This window comes from Neomonachus schauinslandi, chromosome 12, assembly GCF_002201575.2.
Source record: "Neomonachus schauinslandi chromosome 12, ASM220157v2, whole genome shotgun sequence".
In the NCBI taxonomy this organism is placed as follows: domain Eukaryota; kingdom Metazoa; phylum Chordata; class Mammalia; order Carnivora; family Phocidae; genus Neomonachus; species Neomonachus schauinslandi.
Window position 1 is genome coordinate 4460890 of NC_058414.1, and position 14062 is coordinate 4474951.

General features: G+C 48.2%; 1 protein-coding gene across 1 annotated transcript in view; it reads right to left on the reverse strand.

The window, feature by feature from the left end:
* Nucleotides 1–14062, reverse strand: part of DDC (dopa decarboxylase) — a 62690-nt gene that overhangs the window by 12896 nt on the left and 35732 nt on the right. Inside the window, exon 9 of the mRNA XM_021703696.1 lies at nucleotides 3470–3546. Coding sequence (XP_021559371.1) covers nucleotides 3470–3546 — 77 coding nt within the window. The remainder of the gene's footprint in view (nucleotides 1–3469; nucleotides 3547–14062) is intronic.

The following is a 14062-nucleotide window of genomic DNA, read 5'->3' on the forward strand; positions in this document are numbered from 1 at the left end:
TCTTAGGCAAGCAATCAGCTGGGAATTATGAACCTGAGCTGCAGTCCTGTGTTTCGGACATCTGGTCCTCTAGTGTAGGTCCAGACGAGGCACGCCGGGGCTCATCAGTGTCCCCCATTTCCCAAGTAAGAGCAACGGTGGCCTGGCCATAGCAGGCCCGCCCCGTGGGCAGCTGGGACTAGGCGACCACCTAATGCAATCCACCCCCACCCTCACAGACTGCTCCTCACCCACTCTGCAGAGGGGTCTAACTTACACATACAAGGAAATCTAAAGTTATTAAACAAACAGCAACAGCAGGGTCACCAGAAATGACCCGACGGGGATGCATAGAGGGGATGCATAGATGCCAAATGCTTATGTGGCATGTAATGAGCACTCAGCAAGAGTCTGTTAAAAACGCAGATGACATCGTGAGTGAAGATGAAAAAATGACCCTCCTGTTTAGTTCACATCCCTGTGCCATGCCCGTAGCCATGAGCCATGTGTGGCCATTTACATTAGGTTAAGATGAAATCAACTTAAACACGGAGCTCTTCGGTCAGACTAGCCACATTTCCAGTGCTCAGGAGCCACGTGGAGCTAGTGGGCTACCACACAGAGAGCGCAGAATTAGAGAACCTTTCCTTCATTGTGCAAGTTTTACCGGATGCATGACTAAAGCTTGAAGTAGGTTTCAGATGTAGAAGCTTCTGTGGCTAAACATCACGGTTAGTGAAAGGTGGAGCCTGCTTCTCGGTGACCCTACGTCCTCAAGGACCAGCTGAAGGCCCGGTCCAGTTAGGAACTTCGCAGACACGGGTCTGCTGTGAACACAAGGAATGCCCAAGCCCTCCTGCCAACAGCTTGCTACGACCACAGTTGAACTTACGGTGCAGACTTCTTAATAAGTGTTATGTGCCTAGGCGGTCTTTACAACTACATACGAGGTATGTGGGGTGAGCAGCTCCTCCATGCAAACAGCATGCAGTAAACACAATAGAAACAAACAACACATCAGACAGGACTGGCAAGAAACACCACCATGGGGCAGAAGCACCTGCACTCGGGAGGTGGGCTCATGGGGACTTCCTGACTCACCCTTCCTGCTTCTTGTTTCCAAAGGTACAGTTTTTATAATGGAAGAGTTTATCTGGAAAAGTCTGTGCAACAGGTGTGGCCACTTTTCCCTATCACCAGCATTGAGACAGAATTTTCTGTTATATATAAAAAACACAAATCCCGCTTATTTGGGTCCCGGTTCTTTGTCTCCCCCCAGCTGATAGGTGTCCAAGGAGACGAACACATAAAAGTGCAAGGCAAACACAGGGATGTATTGGGACAGCGACCTCTCCCACATTGCTGCCCCCACTGCAGCTGCTGGCCACCATCCCCTGGGTCCAGTGGTGTTCCAGCAGCAGGACGATGGGTCTGAGCCTCCAGGGGGACAGAGGGACAACAGACAAGAAGCCAGTGAGTGAGAGGGCTTCGTGGCCAGACTCAGGATGGGGGCAGGCATTGGCTTCAGTGGAGAGATCTGGGAAGACTTCACTGAGTGGGAGGCTTTTGCCCCGGACCCAGTGATGAGCAGGGGGCGTCCTAATGACCCCCAGGCGGGACAGGGGGCTGCAACAGCCTAGCAAGCCGAGTGCCACGACATGAGGGGCCACGGGGCAGTCGTTGAGGAGTCTTCTTTATTACATAGAAAGGATCTTTAAAAAAACCCTGTAGAACACTCTAAACACGGTTTCATTTCAAGGAGCAGAAGGCTTAGCAGCACTAGGGCTGAATCCGTGCGGATAAAAAAATGCCCTTACATCCACTGGCCATAAGAACTTGAAGTTGATTTCTGCTGATCTACTTGTGAAGCACAAAATGGGTCACCGTCTTTGTTGACTTATAGAGGTTTGCGGGTTTTGTTTTGTGTGTTTTTTTTTTTTTTGTAGGGGAAAAAACAAATAACTAATATTTTTCATCTCTAAAAGCCATAGCAAATATTTCAATAAGAAACTGCCTTCCTATAAAAGCAACATAAAATAAATTTTTGTATGCCTCGAGCGATAAGCCCTCAGGTGCCCTTCGCTTACACTCATTCCAAGAATCCCTTCATTGTTTAAGGGCAATATTTTGCGTTCTAACTGTTGTGATTGCAAAGATTTTTATTATCTGAACATGAAATACATTTTTTTTTGTAATAGGAGAGCTTGGCAGTCGCTTCAGAATTTCACAGTGTTTCATGCCAATTCCTTTTTTCCAAAGTAGACTTTATTTTTTTAGGGCAGTTTTAGGTCCTGAGCAAATCTGAGCCGGTGTGTGGGGTCTGCAAACATCAACAGGGACGCGTGTCTGCACCATACCTGAGAACAACAACACTTACATAGTTCTAAGTATGTTTTTAAAACTGTAAAAATATAGAGCAAATTAAGAAAATTCACAAATAATTGCACCATCCAGCTGTAAGGACTATTCACATTTGGAAAATTTTCATTGCATGCTTTTCAAAAGAAAAAAAAAATTGGATTGCTGGGATCATTCTTCTAAATATCTGATTCCTATTTCTTTGGTAAGAATCTCAGAGGGGCGCCTGGGTGGCTCAGTTGGTTAAGCATCTGGCTTTAGCTCAGGTCGTGATCTCAGGGTCCTGGGATCGAGCCCCACGTCGGGCACCTTGCTCAGTGGGGAGCCTGTTTCTCCCTCTCCCACTGCCCCTCCTCTGTGCTTGTGTTTGCTCTCTCTCTCAAACAAATAAATAAAATCTTTAAAAAAAAAAAAAAAAGAATCTCAGAAGAATCTACATTTGCGCCCCCTCGCCACCCGCTTGGAGCCTGGCCTGTACTAACAGGATTTGGCGTTTGGCTGTGGCCTAGGACAGTAGCCATACGAAATGAGCTATTCTGTGTTTTCTAGGAACTGCTCCAGCATCTCTCTGTGCCAGGGAACTTTCTGCTCCTCACCACGGGACTTGAGCACCTGGCCGTGTCCTCTCTTGGCCCCGGTCATCGAGAAGCACACAGCCAGAACGCAGGCCTGGGGTGGCTCCGGTCCCGCCAGCAGGGACGGGCACAGAGGGCAGGTCTATGGACCCAACAGGTGAGATGCGCATGGACATGCCGATCCTGCCCGGGTGTCATTGGGTTTTCGCTTCGCTCCCCAGGCCCCCAGCCCCACTCCGTGTCCCCCTGGTGGTATTGGTGTGAGCGGATGCACACTCAGAGAGACAGTAGGGCAGTCAAGCTTTTAAAGGTCCTACACAGGACATGTCCACACCCGCCCTGAAAGCTGTGCCGTGACCCCCCCAGCCCTGTTGGCCCCTCCCCGGCTCCTGCACTGAGGCAGTCCCCAAAGCCCCATCAGCACCCTTCCCCCCAGGGAAGTGGCTCCCAGGAGCTGGTCCCTGTGGACGTGAACCTTCCTCTCTGGCTCCCAGCAGAAATGCAGCTCTGATGAAATCAAAACCAGAACATTGCAGAAAGCAAGGACCCCGGCGTACCTGAGTCCTGATGGCCGTGCTTCAGGTAGAGAGGGTCCAGTTTAAAGGCTCCTATCAGGTCTGTCCTCTTCTTCACCCTGGTTTGAGAGAACAAATGATGGGGTTTAATGAGGAAGCCCCTCGGATGGGCCCCCGTGGCCCTTCCCTCCCGTCCCTCTTCCAGCTGGCTCAGATCAGACCCACCTGCTCTGAGACCCTTCCCTGGACCCTGCTCCGTCAGCATGTCCCTCATCTGTGTGCCCACCACCCCTCCCCCTGGCCCCACTTCAGCACAGCATTAATCTCCAGGACTCCAAGCACTCAAGGGGGCCGTCTAATAAAAAAACAAATATTTGCTTTTCATCCCTGGTTCCAGGCATACAGCAGCTAAAATCCTTGGAATCCCTGGAGGGGTAAGAATTGCTCTTGTAGGGCCACTGTGACTGGGGGCCCCTGGGGAGCTGCACGATGGGGGCTGCTTGCCAGGAAAACCAAGTCGATTTGAGGGTGGGACTCTGAGCCCTACCCCCAGTCTCTGGGGAATCCGGGGGAGAGGGAAGGACTGAGACTGAGCTAATGACCAACGGCCAATGATTTAATCCATCATACCTATGTGGTGAAGGATGGTGTTTGCTGAGCACATCAATGTGCTGGGACGGAGCCATGTCCCGGGGAGGACCGCAAGGTTCTGTGTCCTCCTCCCTCTGGCTGTTCACTTGTTTCCCTTATAATAAATCAGTAAATGGGGCGCCTGGGTGGTGCAGTTAGTTAAGCGTCTAGCTTTTGGTTTCAACTCAGGTCATGATCTCAGGGTCATGAGATCGAGTCCCCCACCAGGCTCCACACTCAGCAACGTGTCTTCTTGTCCTTCTCCGTCTCTTCCTCCCACTCATGCTCTCTCTCTCTTTCTCTCTCTCTCTCTCAAATAAATAAATCTTTTAAAAAAATAAAAAAATAAATCAGTAAATGTAAGACAGTTGCTTTCCTGAGTGCTATGAGCTATTCTAGCAAATTACCAAATCCAAAGGAGCAGGGGGTTCATGGGAACCCCCCACTTTACAGGAAGTTGGACAGAAGCACGGACACCCTTGGACCCACGACTCGTGGGACGGAGCCCGTCTACCTGTGGGGTTTGCGCTAACTCCGATACTTGGCGTCAGAATGGAATCCCATTATGGGATGCCCAGTTGGTATCTGCAGAGCTAGTGAACGGATGTAGGAAGAGGAAACCCAGCAGGTGAGCATATATCCCCTCTGTCGGCCCAGGCCTAGCACCTGGCCACTGACAGGCATCACTGGTGTGCGTAGGATGAACAGAAGCTAAAGGGGAGAAGGTGGTCCTACTGCGAGCCGCCCTCAGACTCCGTATGCAGTGATGGTCCGGGATAGCTCACGTCAAAACTCGCATTTGGGCTGGGATTTGAGGTCTGAGCTTTAGGATAATTGCCTCTCCGCCTCATTTGGCGAGCACGGACAACATCTCAAAGCAATTTGATGGCCAACAGACTATCCTAAGGGCAAACTGGAGAAGAAACGTCAGTCTGACAGTAGCTTAGGCTTGAAAGCAAATACTACGTGAATGAGTCTCTGCAAGATAAAACCAGGGGGAACGAAATAGCATGGCAGGATGTGGCTCACCAGCGAGGGGGCAGGAGAAAGGCCAGATTTATTCAGGAAAAGTAATTCAAGTGCTATTTATACAAAGGGTTAAAAGACAGACTCTGTCAGTAAGCCGTAGTGAGGGGTCTGGTCCATGCTGTGCCTTTGACCTCGGGCAAGAACTTGGATCACACCTGACATTATGCATGTGAACGCAGGAATTCTGGTGCATCCCGGGTAGCATATGAGGAGGCCCTGTAGGAGACTCCTTGGTCTCCCTGAACTGGGGAGGGCTCTGCACTTAGCCTTAGAGAGGGACAGAAAGACGGAACAGGGTAGAAATACTTCTGGCTCGCAGTAGAACTCCGTCCTTCATAAATGAAGATCATATTCCCCTTCCCAAAGCGCGTGTCTTTGTGATCCAAACATTTGTGCAGTGCTAAAGTCCCGCAAGAGGGTACATATTATAATATACCCACCTCACTGTTGAGGAAACAGAGCCCGCACACAGTTAAATCTGTGTGTCCATCCCCTCACCACGCCCCAGAGGAGGCCATGTGGCCACATTTGGCTCTCTCACTCCCACGGAGTTCTACAGAATCTTCCCAACAAATTCCTACATAATCTATGGTATTGTTTTGCAGGTTTCTTTCTTTCTTTCTTTCTTTCTTTCTTTCTTTCTTTCTTTCTTTCAGATTTATTTATTTATTTTAGAGACACAGAGAGAGAGAGCACCGAGAGGGAGAGAGAGAGAGAGAGCATGGGAAGGGGCCGAGGGAGAGAGAGAATCCTCAAGCAGACTCCAGGCTCAGCGTGAAGCCCAAGACGGGGCTCGATCTCACGACCCTGAGATCATGACCTGAGCCGAAATCAAGAGTCGGATGCTTCACGGACGGAGCCACCCAGGTGCCCCCTGAACGTTTCTAAACATAACACAAACAGAAGCTGTTTAAAGATAAATGGCGTCTTTTTGTGTATTTTCCCCTGACCTGCTTTTCGTCTCCAAACTACACTCCTGAGCTTCCGACCCGATCTTCCGTGTAGATCTTGTTCACTTTGCCACCTCGCTGGATGGCCCCACCAGCAGACCCAAGTCTGTCCGCTCTCCTCTTGCTTGTCGCTCATTGTGAGACAGGCCAAGCTGCCCCGGAGCCCCGCGGTGCACTGGAGGACAGCCCCTCGGACACACGTGCAGTTACGGAATGGGGACGGGGCAGGCAGGGCCAAGGCAGCGTTGGAGGGGGTGTGGCCCTCGAGCTCCTATGGTTGCCCGTCCTGGTCAGCAATCAGCGCAGAGGGACTTCATCTGACGCAACTGACAATGTTCCCAGAGGGACTTTAATGCGCATTTCTGATTTCTAATGATGTGGAGTAACATTGCATTTGTCCAGCGCCCCCTGCTGTTTCCTTCGGTGAAAAAACTTTTGTTCATTTTGTATGAGCTCTGGTATCCTGCCCTGGATGGTAGAAGTTACATAACCAGCAGTGACGGGAATCCAGGTAAATGCGGGCTGATTCTAGGCTGTCCCCTCCGGATCTCCGCTCCACTGCCTCCTGCTTGAGCCATACTGACTTCACCTGCACATCGACGTTGGATGGGGCAATATCCCACCGCCTTGTTCTTCGATTCTTTCCTTGGCTATTCTGGGCCCATGTAAATATTAGGCTCAGCTTCACCAAGTGCCACAAAAATACCCAGCCGGGATATTTAGGGTGATACTGGGCTCTGATGCTCAGTCTCCCTCTCCACGAACACAGCATACCCCTCCATTCAGCGAGGACTGCTGGAATGGCTTCCAAAACATTGTCTGTTTTCCCCTCAAGAATCTGCACAACTTTTTTTTTTTTAAGATTTTATTTATTTATTTGACAGAGAGAGACACACAGCGAGAGAGGGAACACAAGCAGGGGGAGCGGGAGAGGGAGAAGCAGGCTTCCCGCCAAGCAGGGAGCCCGATGCGGGGCTCGATCCCAGGAGCCTGGGATCATGACCTGAGCCGAAGGCAGACGCTTAACGACTGAGCCACCCAGGCGCCCTTCTGCACAACTTTTGATACCTTTATTTGTCATAACCTTATGTCTTATTCTGCTATTGTAAAGGGTATTTCTTTATAATTTACAATACTATAAAATCGTACAAATATTACAAACTGTATAAAATTACAATACTGGGGCACCTGGGTGGCTCATTCATTAAGCGTCTGCCTTCGGCTCAGGTCGTGATCCCAGGCTCCTGGGATCAAGCCCTGCATCGGGCTCCCTGCTCTGCGGGAAGCCTGTTTCTCCATCTCCCACTCCCCCTGCTTGTGTTCCCACTCTCGATGTGACTCTCTCTGTCAAATAAATAAACAAGATCTTTAAAAAAATAAAATAAAATAAAATTACAATACTGTAAAAAAATACAGTATTTACAATACTGCATAAAGTTTAAAAATTACATGTGCTGACATGCCTAGGTGGCTCACTCAGTTAAGCATCCCTCTTGATGTTGGCTCAGGTCATGATCTCGAATCGGGTTCCACCCTGAGCATGGAGTTCGCTTGGGGATTCTCGTTCCCTCTCCTTCTGCCCCTCCCCCCTCTAAAAAAATTACATGTACCATTTATTGTATATGTAAAACCTTAAAAACGCGTATCTAGAGGTTTTGTTGTGTTCTTTTAACACTTTCATTAAATTTTCTTTTTATTGCAGACAGTCACATCATCTGAGAATAAGAGTTTTATGGTTTCCATTGTAATCCTTATACTTTTACTTCCTTACGTCTCTTACTCCAGAGGCCAGGAGAGCAAGAACTGAACAGAACGTGAATTATAAGAGTCCTTATTCTTCCCTGACCTTAAAGGGAGTGCTTCTGTCACCATTAAGAATAGGCTTACTGTAGTTTTTTGGTAGATATCTTTCATCAGAATAAGAAAGTTCTCTCTGTTCCTATTTTACTAAATTTTTTGTTTGGCGTGGGTGTAGAATTTTACCCGATGCTTTTTCTGCATCTACTATGATGATGATTCTCTTCCCCTTGACTCTTCACACAGCAAATGACATTTAAAAACCTTCTAATATTTTTAAAACACCCCGCATACCTGGAATAAACCCATCTGGGGCATGATATACAGTCTTTTTTTCCCTTAAACATCATGGAATTTCATATGCTAATATTTGACTTAGAGATTCCATATTTAAATTTGTGAGCAAAACAAACTTTGTTTTTCTTTCTTGCTTTTCTTTTCTTTCTCCGTAGCTTTTTTCCCTCAGCTTCTCATCCGGTTTTGGAATCCAAGGTACCGGAACTTCATGACATGAGGGCCGGTGTGTGTCCTTGCTGTTCTTTGTGAAGTACACTCATGCTCAGACTGATAAATGCCTTGACAACTTGGTAGAGTTTGCTGTTGGGAGAATTTGGAACCTCCCATTGAGGGAAAACTTTAACTTTTGGCCAATAATAATTTCGTTATAAGTATATTGAATATAGCTATATTCAAAAGAGCTGCATATAATCACCTTTAATAGCTGTAAGATTTTTTCAATTTATTTAGTCTGTTTATTCTGGAGTTAGTTTTGTTGCATGTGGACAGTGTTGGGCATGATGTTTGACAGGGTTGTAGAAGGAAGGCTACTTAAACAGACAGATGAGCATGGGCACACCCACCCACCTGCACACATGTGTGTGCGGGCACACTCAGAAACGGCCTGCACAGCCGTGATTTACCTCATGCAGAATGGGCCTCGTGGTGAGGACAGTGTCTCCCTGACTCCAGACACACTCCTGAGGGACGGTCCTGCGGGCTGAGGGGAGGGGACTCCTGCGTTTGGGGAAATCTACATTGTCTTTCTCTAAGCCTACAATACTGTGTGAGGCTCACAGAATGAGGGCTCGTGTTACGTCCTGGTGCCGGCAACAGAGGAAAGCATTCAGGATGGGAAAGAGCCCTGGGACCGAAGTGCAAAGAAACCAAAAAGATACACAGAAAACTGTTCATTAATGCTTATAACACAAGTTCTAGCATCCAGTCTTGCCATAATAGAGTGATCAACCATCTTCCCAAGAAACTGAACTTCAAAAGAAATCCAGTGTAACAGAAAAGTGCAAAAGCTATAAAACTACTTGGGATAAAATTTAAATTTTATTTGGAAAAAGGCACCGAGCCTCTTTTTAAAGGTAGAGTAAAACACGCCCTTGGCGTTGTGTGGAATCTGAGGCTTTCTTTGGAGAAAATCTGATGTTAAACAGATGCTGAGGTCTGAGCAGAATGGCTCATATTTACAAGATTCAAATGAATAATAAAAAACTTATGAACAGAATAATGAAATCATTATGAAATGTAGTTACTATGCTTATAATGATTGCAAGTTTTTGAAACTCCAATTATCTTGTCCATTTCAATATTTAGAGAAAATAACCAATATGTTTACTTTAAATTACAGACTAACCATTGGTAAAATTTCATTACACAAACGAGAGACCCTTCTGATTTTAAGGAATACAAAACAGCCAGTGAGAGCAATAAAAAAAACAAAACAAAACATTTATATCTTGTTGTATTAGCAAAAATTTAAATATATCTATAAAAAACTCGGAATTTAGGATTATTTGCTTATTTTCAACTCTTAGGGGTCTAAAGGGATGCCTATTCTTTCTGAAATCTGGTTTTTACAAGTGTCTTCTTACCTTTTTCCTAATGTGTTGACACCCCATTTCACCGCAATAACCTCCTAGAATAGCAAAACCTAAGTATTTGAGTCCACAGATATTTGGGACAGTGCAAAGAAGCCTCTGAGTAAATTCTCAACCCTCATTCTCTGCTCACTGCCTGGCACCATGTTTCAAGGTATCGCCTTCTCTTATGTTGCCCACAAACACGCAGGGCCCCCCCAAGCCCCCCTACCCCGGGAGCTGGAGTGAGCATGCCCGGGGGACCCACAGCTCAGGCGGGCAAACAGAGGAGGGAGGCTGCAATCCCTCCCTTCCTCTCTAGCCTATTGCTGTCCATGCCTGGGCTCAAATCCAGGATTTTCAGTAGTCAGAAAGTGAAACCAATTGACAGCTTGAACAAAAGTGAAAACACAATGGGGCCTGATTTTGCCTCATTCCCACCAAAAAACAGCTCCCGTTCTCCAATTTCTTCTGCATCCATCCGGAACAATTCTAATGGGCTCCATGCTTTTTCTTGTGTATGTGTTTATAAATTGTGTATCGATTTTCGTGCATGTATTCTTTTTTTTTTTTTTTTAAGATTCTGTTTACTTATTTGAGAGAGAGAGAGCCAGGGGGAGCGGCAGGCTGAGGGAGAAGCAGACTCCCCAATGAGCAAGGAGCCTGATGTGGGGCCGGATCCCAGGACCCCAGGCTGAAGGCAGACGCTTCACCGACTGAGCCACCCAGGCACCCTCATGCATGTATTCTTAATTTGCATCCTGCGAGATTCATAATTCTCTATCTGATTCTTTTTACTCAGTATTAAGGGTTTTTTGTGTGTGTGTGTTGTTTTTTTAGAGAGAGAGAGAGTGAGAGCACGATTCAGGGGGAGGGGCAGAGGGAGGGGGAGAAGGAGAATCCTAAGCAGGCTCCACGCCTAGCACGGAGCCCAAAGCGGGGCTCGATCCCATAACCCTGAGGTCATGACCTGAGCCAAAATCAAGAGTCGGATGCCCACTGACTGAGCCACTCAGGCGCCCCTACTCAGCATTAGCTTTTAAAACTTCACCGCATTGCCATTAAACATTTGTGGCTCTGGCCTGGAGAGCTGTGTGCCCATAAGCAGAACCCGTTGCTTCATCCATAAACTAGGGATGACCATTCCTGCACCAGTTCAGCTGCCATGCAGGTATAATCCTTAAAGTTTGTGTGCCCCAGGAGCCTGGCGCTCACCTGTGCCCAAGCCCAGGCTGGCCCCAGTACTGAGTGCGGAGGCCAGAGGGGCTGTGCCGGGCGGGAAGACACATGTCCCACCCAGGCCTGCTCAGTCCCACACCGCTGACCTACAGAAACGGTGCTGTAAGGGCTCGCATTACTTAGTGAGACATTAAAGAGCTGCATGTATCTGTAAAAACGCCCATTTTAAATGTGGAGAGCTGATTTAAAACAAATTAATTCCATGTGGACCACCTGAACGATTTTCAGCAGCTTCCACCCGCGTTCACCGTTGCGCACACATCTGTCTCAGGGCCTTTGCATGGATGCCCCCCCCCCCCCCGCAACACACACACCAACCCCAGCCCGGGTACATGGACTGCTTGGTCTACCACCTCACATGGCCTTTTGTCAAATGCCCTGTCACCAAATAGGCTTTCTGTGACCTCTCCGTCTACAGCCACCAGGCAGTGAATGAAGGGGACCATGGAGGCGTCTCCCCGACATAGTCCCCCTACCTTCCAGCTCCTGGCCACCCCCCACCCACCAAGCTTCTCACATGAACCTCTGCCCTCTCTCTTCCCAAGCCCTTCCCCTGCTGGATCTCAATCTACATTGGTCTATATTTGATTTTATTTAGTTTTGTGTTTTACTTTGGCTCTATGTCATTTACTGGAAACTCTGTCCCAAGGCTGGGACCCCTAGAGCCCAGGGACAATAACACTCTGGTCTCAGCTCCATGGTGCTCAAAATTAAATGCTTTCCAATGAAATCATGACCTTTCCTCTTCCTTGGTGTTCTTGGTTTGGACGGGGCTGCCCCCAACTTGGATGCTGTCCTGCCCACACCTCCACTGTGCCGTCCCTGGTGGGGGCAGATGGCTGTGGGGAAGGGCCCTCTGCAAGCAAGATGATGTTAAACATCATCCCTGCCAAAAGGAGAGAGCAACTTCTTTGTAGGAAGCAATAACAACAACGAAGACACAAAAAACAATAAAAAACAACAGGGAGGGGGCTTGGGTATAGTGAGATCAAAATAAAACCTAAGTTTGATAAGAATCAAATAAGCTAATCAGGAAGTACTGGCATAATCAAGGTTGTATGTAGGGTTTAAAATAAGCTGACCCGGTTTAAATCCCCTAAATGTCAGCCTTGTGGTTTTATCTCGTAATTTCTTGGGAGCACCATTATGCACTGAATTGTGTCCTCTTCCCAAAATTCATAGGCTGGAGACCTAACCCCCAGGACCTCAGAATGTGACTGCATGTGGACACGGGGTCTTTAAAGAGGCAAAATGATTTAAAAGGAGGTTAATGCCTGGGCCCTAATCCAATGTGACCGGCGTGTGACCAGTGTCCTTACAAGAAGAGGACCCAGAAGGGACGCAGCCGTCTGCACCCGACGCAGAGGCGTCCGCGGAAACCAGCACTGCCCACATCTTGGTCTCTGGCGTCCAGCCTCCAGAATCATGAGGAAATAAGTCTCTGTCTTTGTCCCAGAGGCCCTAGCCCAGCGCCTGAAGAAGCTGACAGCAGCCGTTTTCATGTTGAAATGCAAACCCTTCAACACCAGATGCCGTCAACCAATATTCTGTGTTTATGAAATCACGGGATGAACCCTGGGGTTTGGGGGAGGATGGATTTCCCCACATGCGTGAAATCACCTCGAAATCTTGGACAGCTATTCTGTCCAGGACCCCAGCAGCTCAGGACCCAGAAAGCATATCCTCTCTCCCAATTCAAACTTTGACTCATGCCTTCGGCCTTTCGAATCCGCAGGTGGGCAGGCAGCCCCTCAAGCACTGACTCCCCATCTTCCCCCCGGTCGCACTGACTCCCCATCTTCCCCATGGTCCCCCATACTGATTGCCCTTCTCTAGGGGCAAAATTGCAAACACCGGGGTTTGCCCTGACATTTAACATGGAATTTTATTCAGCACGGAATAAGCCTCACCTCTGTCCTTCTCCCATGACATGGCACCACCCCTGTCTCCCTGCGTCTCTCCCACAGGTCGCCTCCACGGCAGCCCCGGTCACACCACACCCTGTGATGGGCTCGGACCCTTCCCCCCCACGCCACGGATGTAGCCGTCCTCTCTCGTCCTTAACCGATGCACTGGCTTTTTGGACCCAAGGACAGGAGGCCACGTTTTTGTATTCATCCTTACCATATCTCAATGATCACAGATCGTGGCCCCAAATGCTTGACCCTGAGACCAAGACCTGAGCTGAGATCAAGAGTCAAGACGCTTAACTGAGTGAGCCCCCCAGGTGCCCCTAAACATCTATGTGTGATGGGATTATTTTGCCCAGGTAAGGAGTGAAATGTCTGGGCGCACCATGAGCCCCTCTGGCCACCACCACCCAGCAGCCCTCCTGGTCCCCATCGCTTCACCCCCGACAACCCTCCAGGCTGTTTGGGTGGCTTTCTTGGCCGGACACCTTACTGGCCACTAAGGACCCTGTGGGCTCCCCCATCAGCTCACACTGAGGCCACTACCCCTCCCCAAACAGAGGCGGCAGAGCCCCTTCTAGGCTCTGCACCAGCTCCGTGCCCAGGACCCACAATCTGGCTAAATACACCAGCAGAACAGAATTATATTTCAGTCTCAGTTAAAGCTCAAAAAAAGGGACTTTCTGACACCCTGCTTGAGTTATTCTTCAAGCGTTCCACTTTAAATAAAATAGACAAACGTAGCCACGAGAATACAAAAGAACACTGACGTTGATAAAAGCTATAGCTTGTAAGATCCTTACTAGTATTTCGGACAGAGCTAAGCCTGGAATGCTCATATCCACAGGGGCTTGAAAATCACATACCAAAGTTTGGGTCAAAGGCTGACAAAAAAAGAACTGATTTGAACTCATTTTTTAGTAAAGCACTGAAAATGTGATTTTATCTTTGGACAAAATAGTTAAAGAGAGCCCGGATGACTCAGTAAACCGGGAGAACAGACTTTGGGTGGGGTGGGTGAGAACTGCTTTCTTCACCCCTCCAAGGTGAAAAACCATTCATTCAATTACACACCGAACGATTTTGCACAAAATTCATGCAAAGCGCCCCAGTCTTAAGGTTGGTTAACCTCTTTCTTCCTGTAATGAATGTAGCAGAACCAATTTCCACTCTTCCCACACCACTCCCAGCATCCGCGCGATGGAATATTATCCA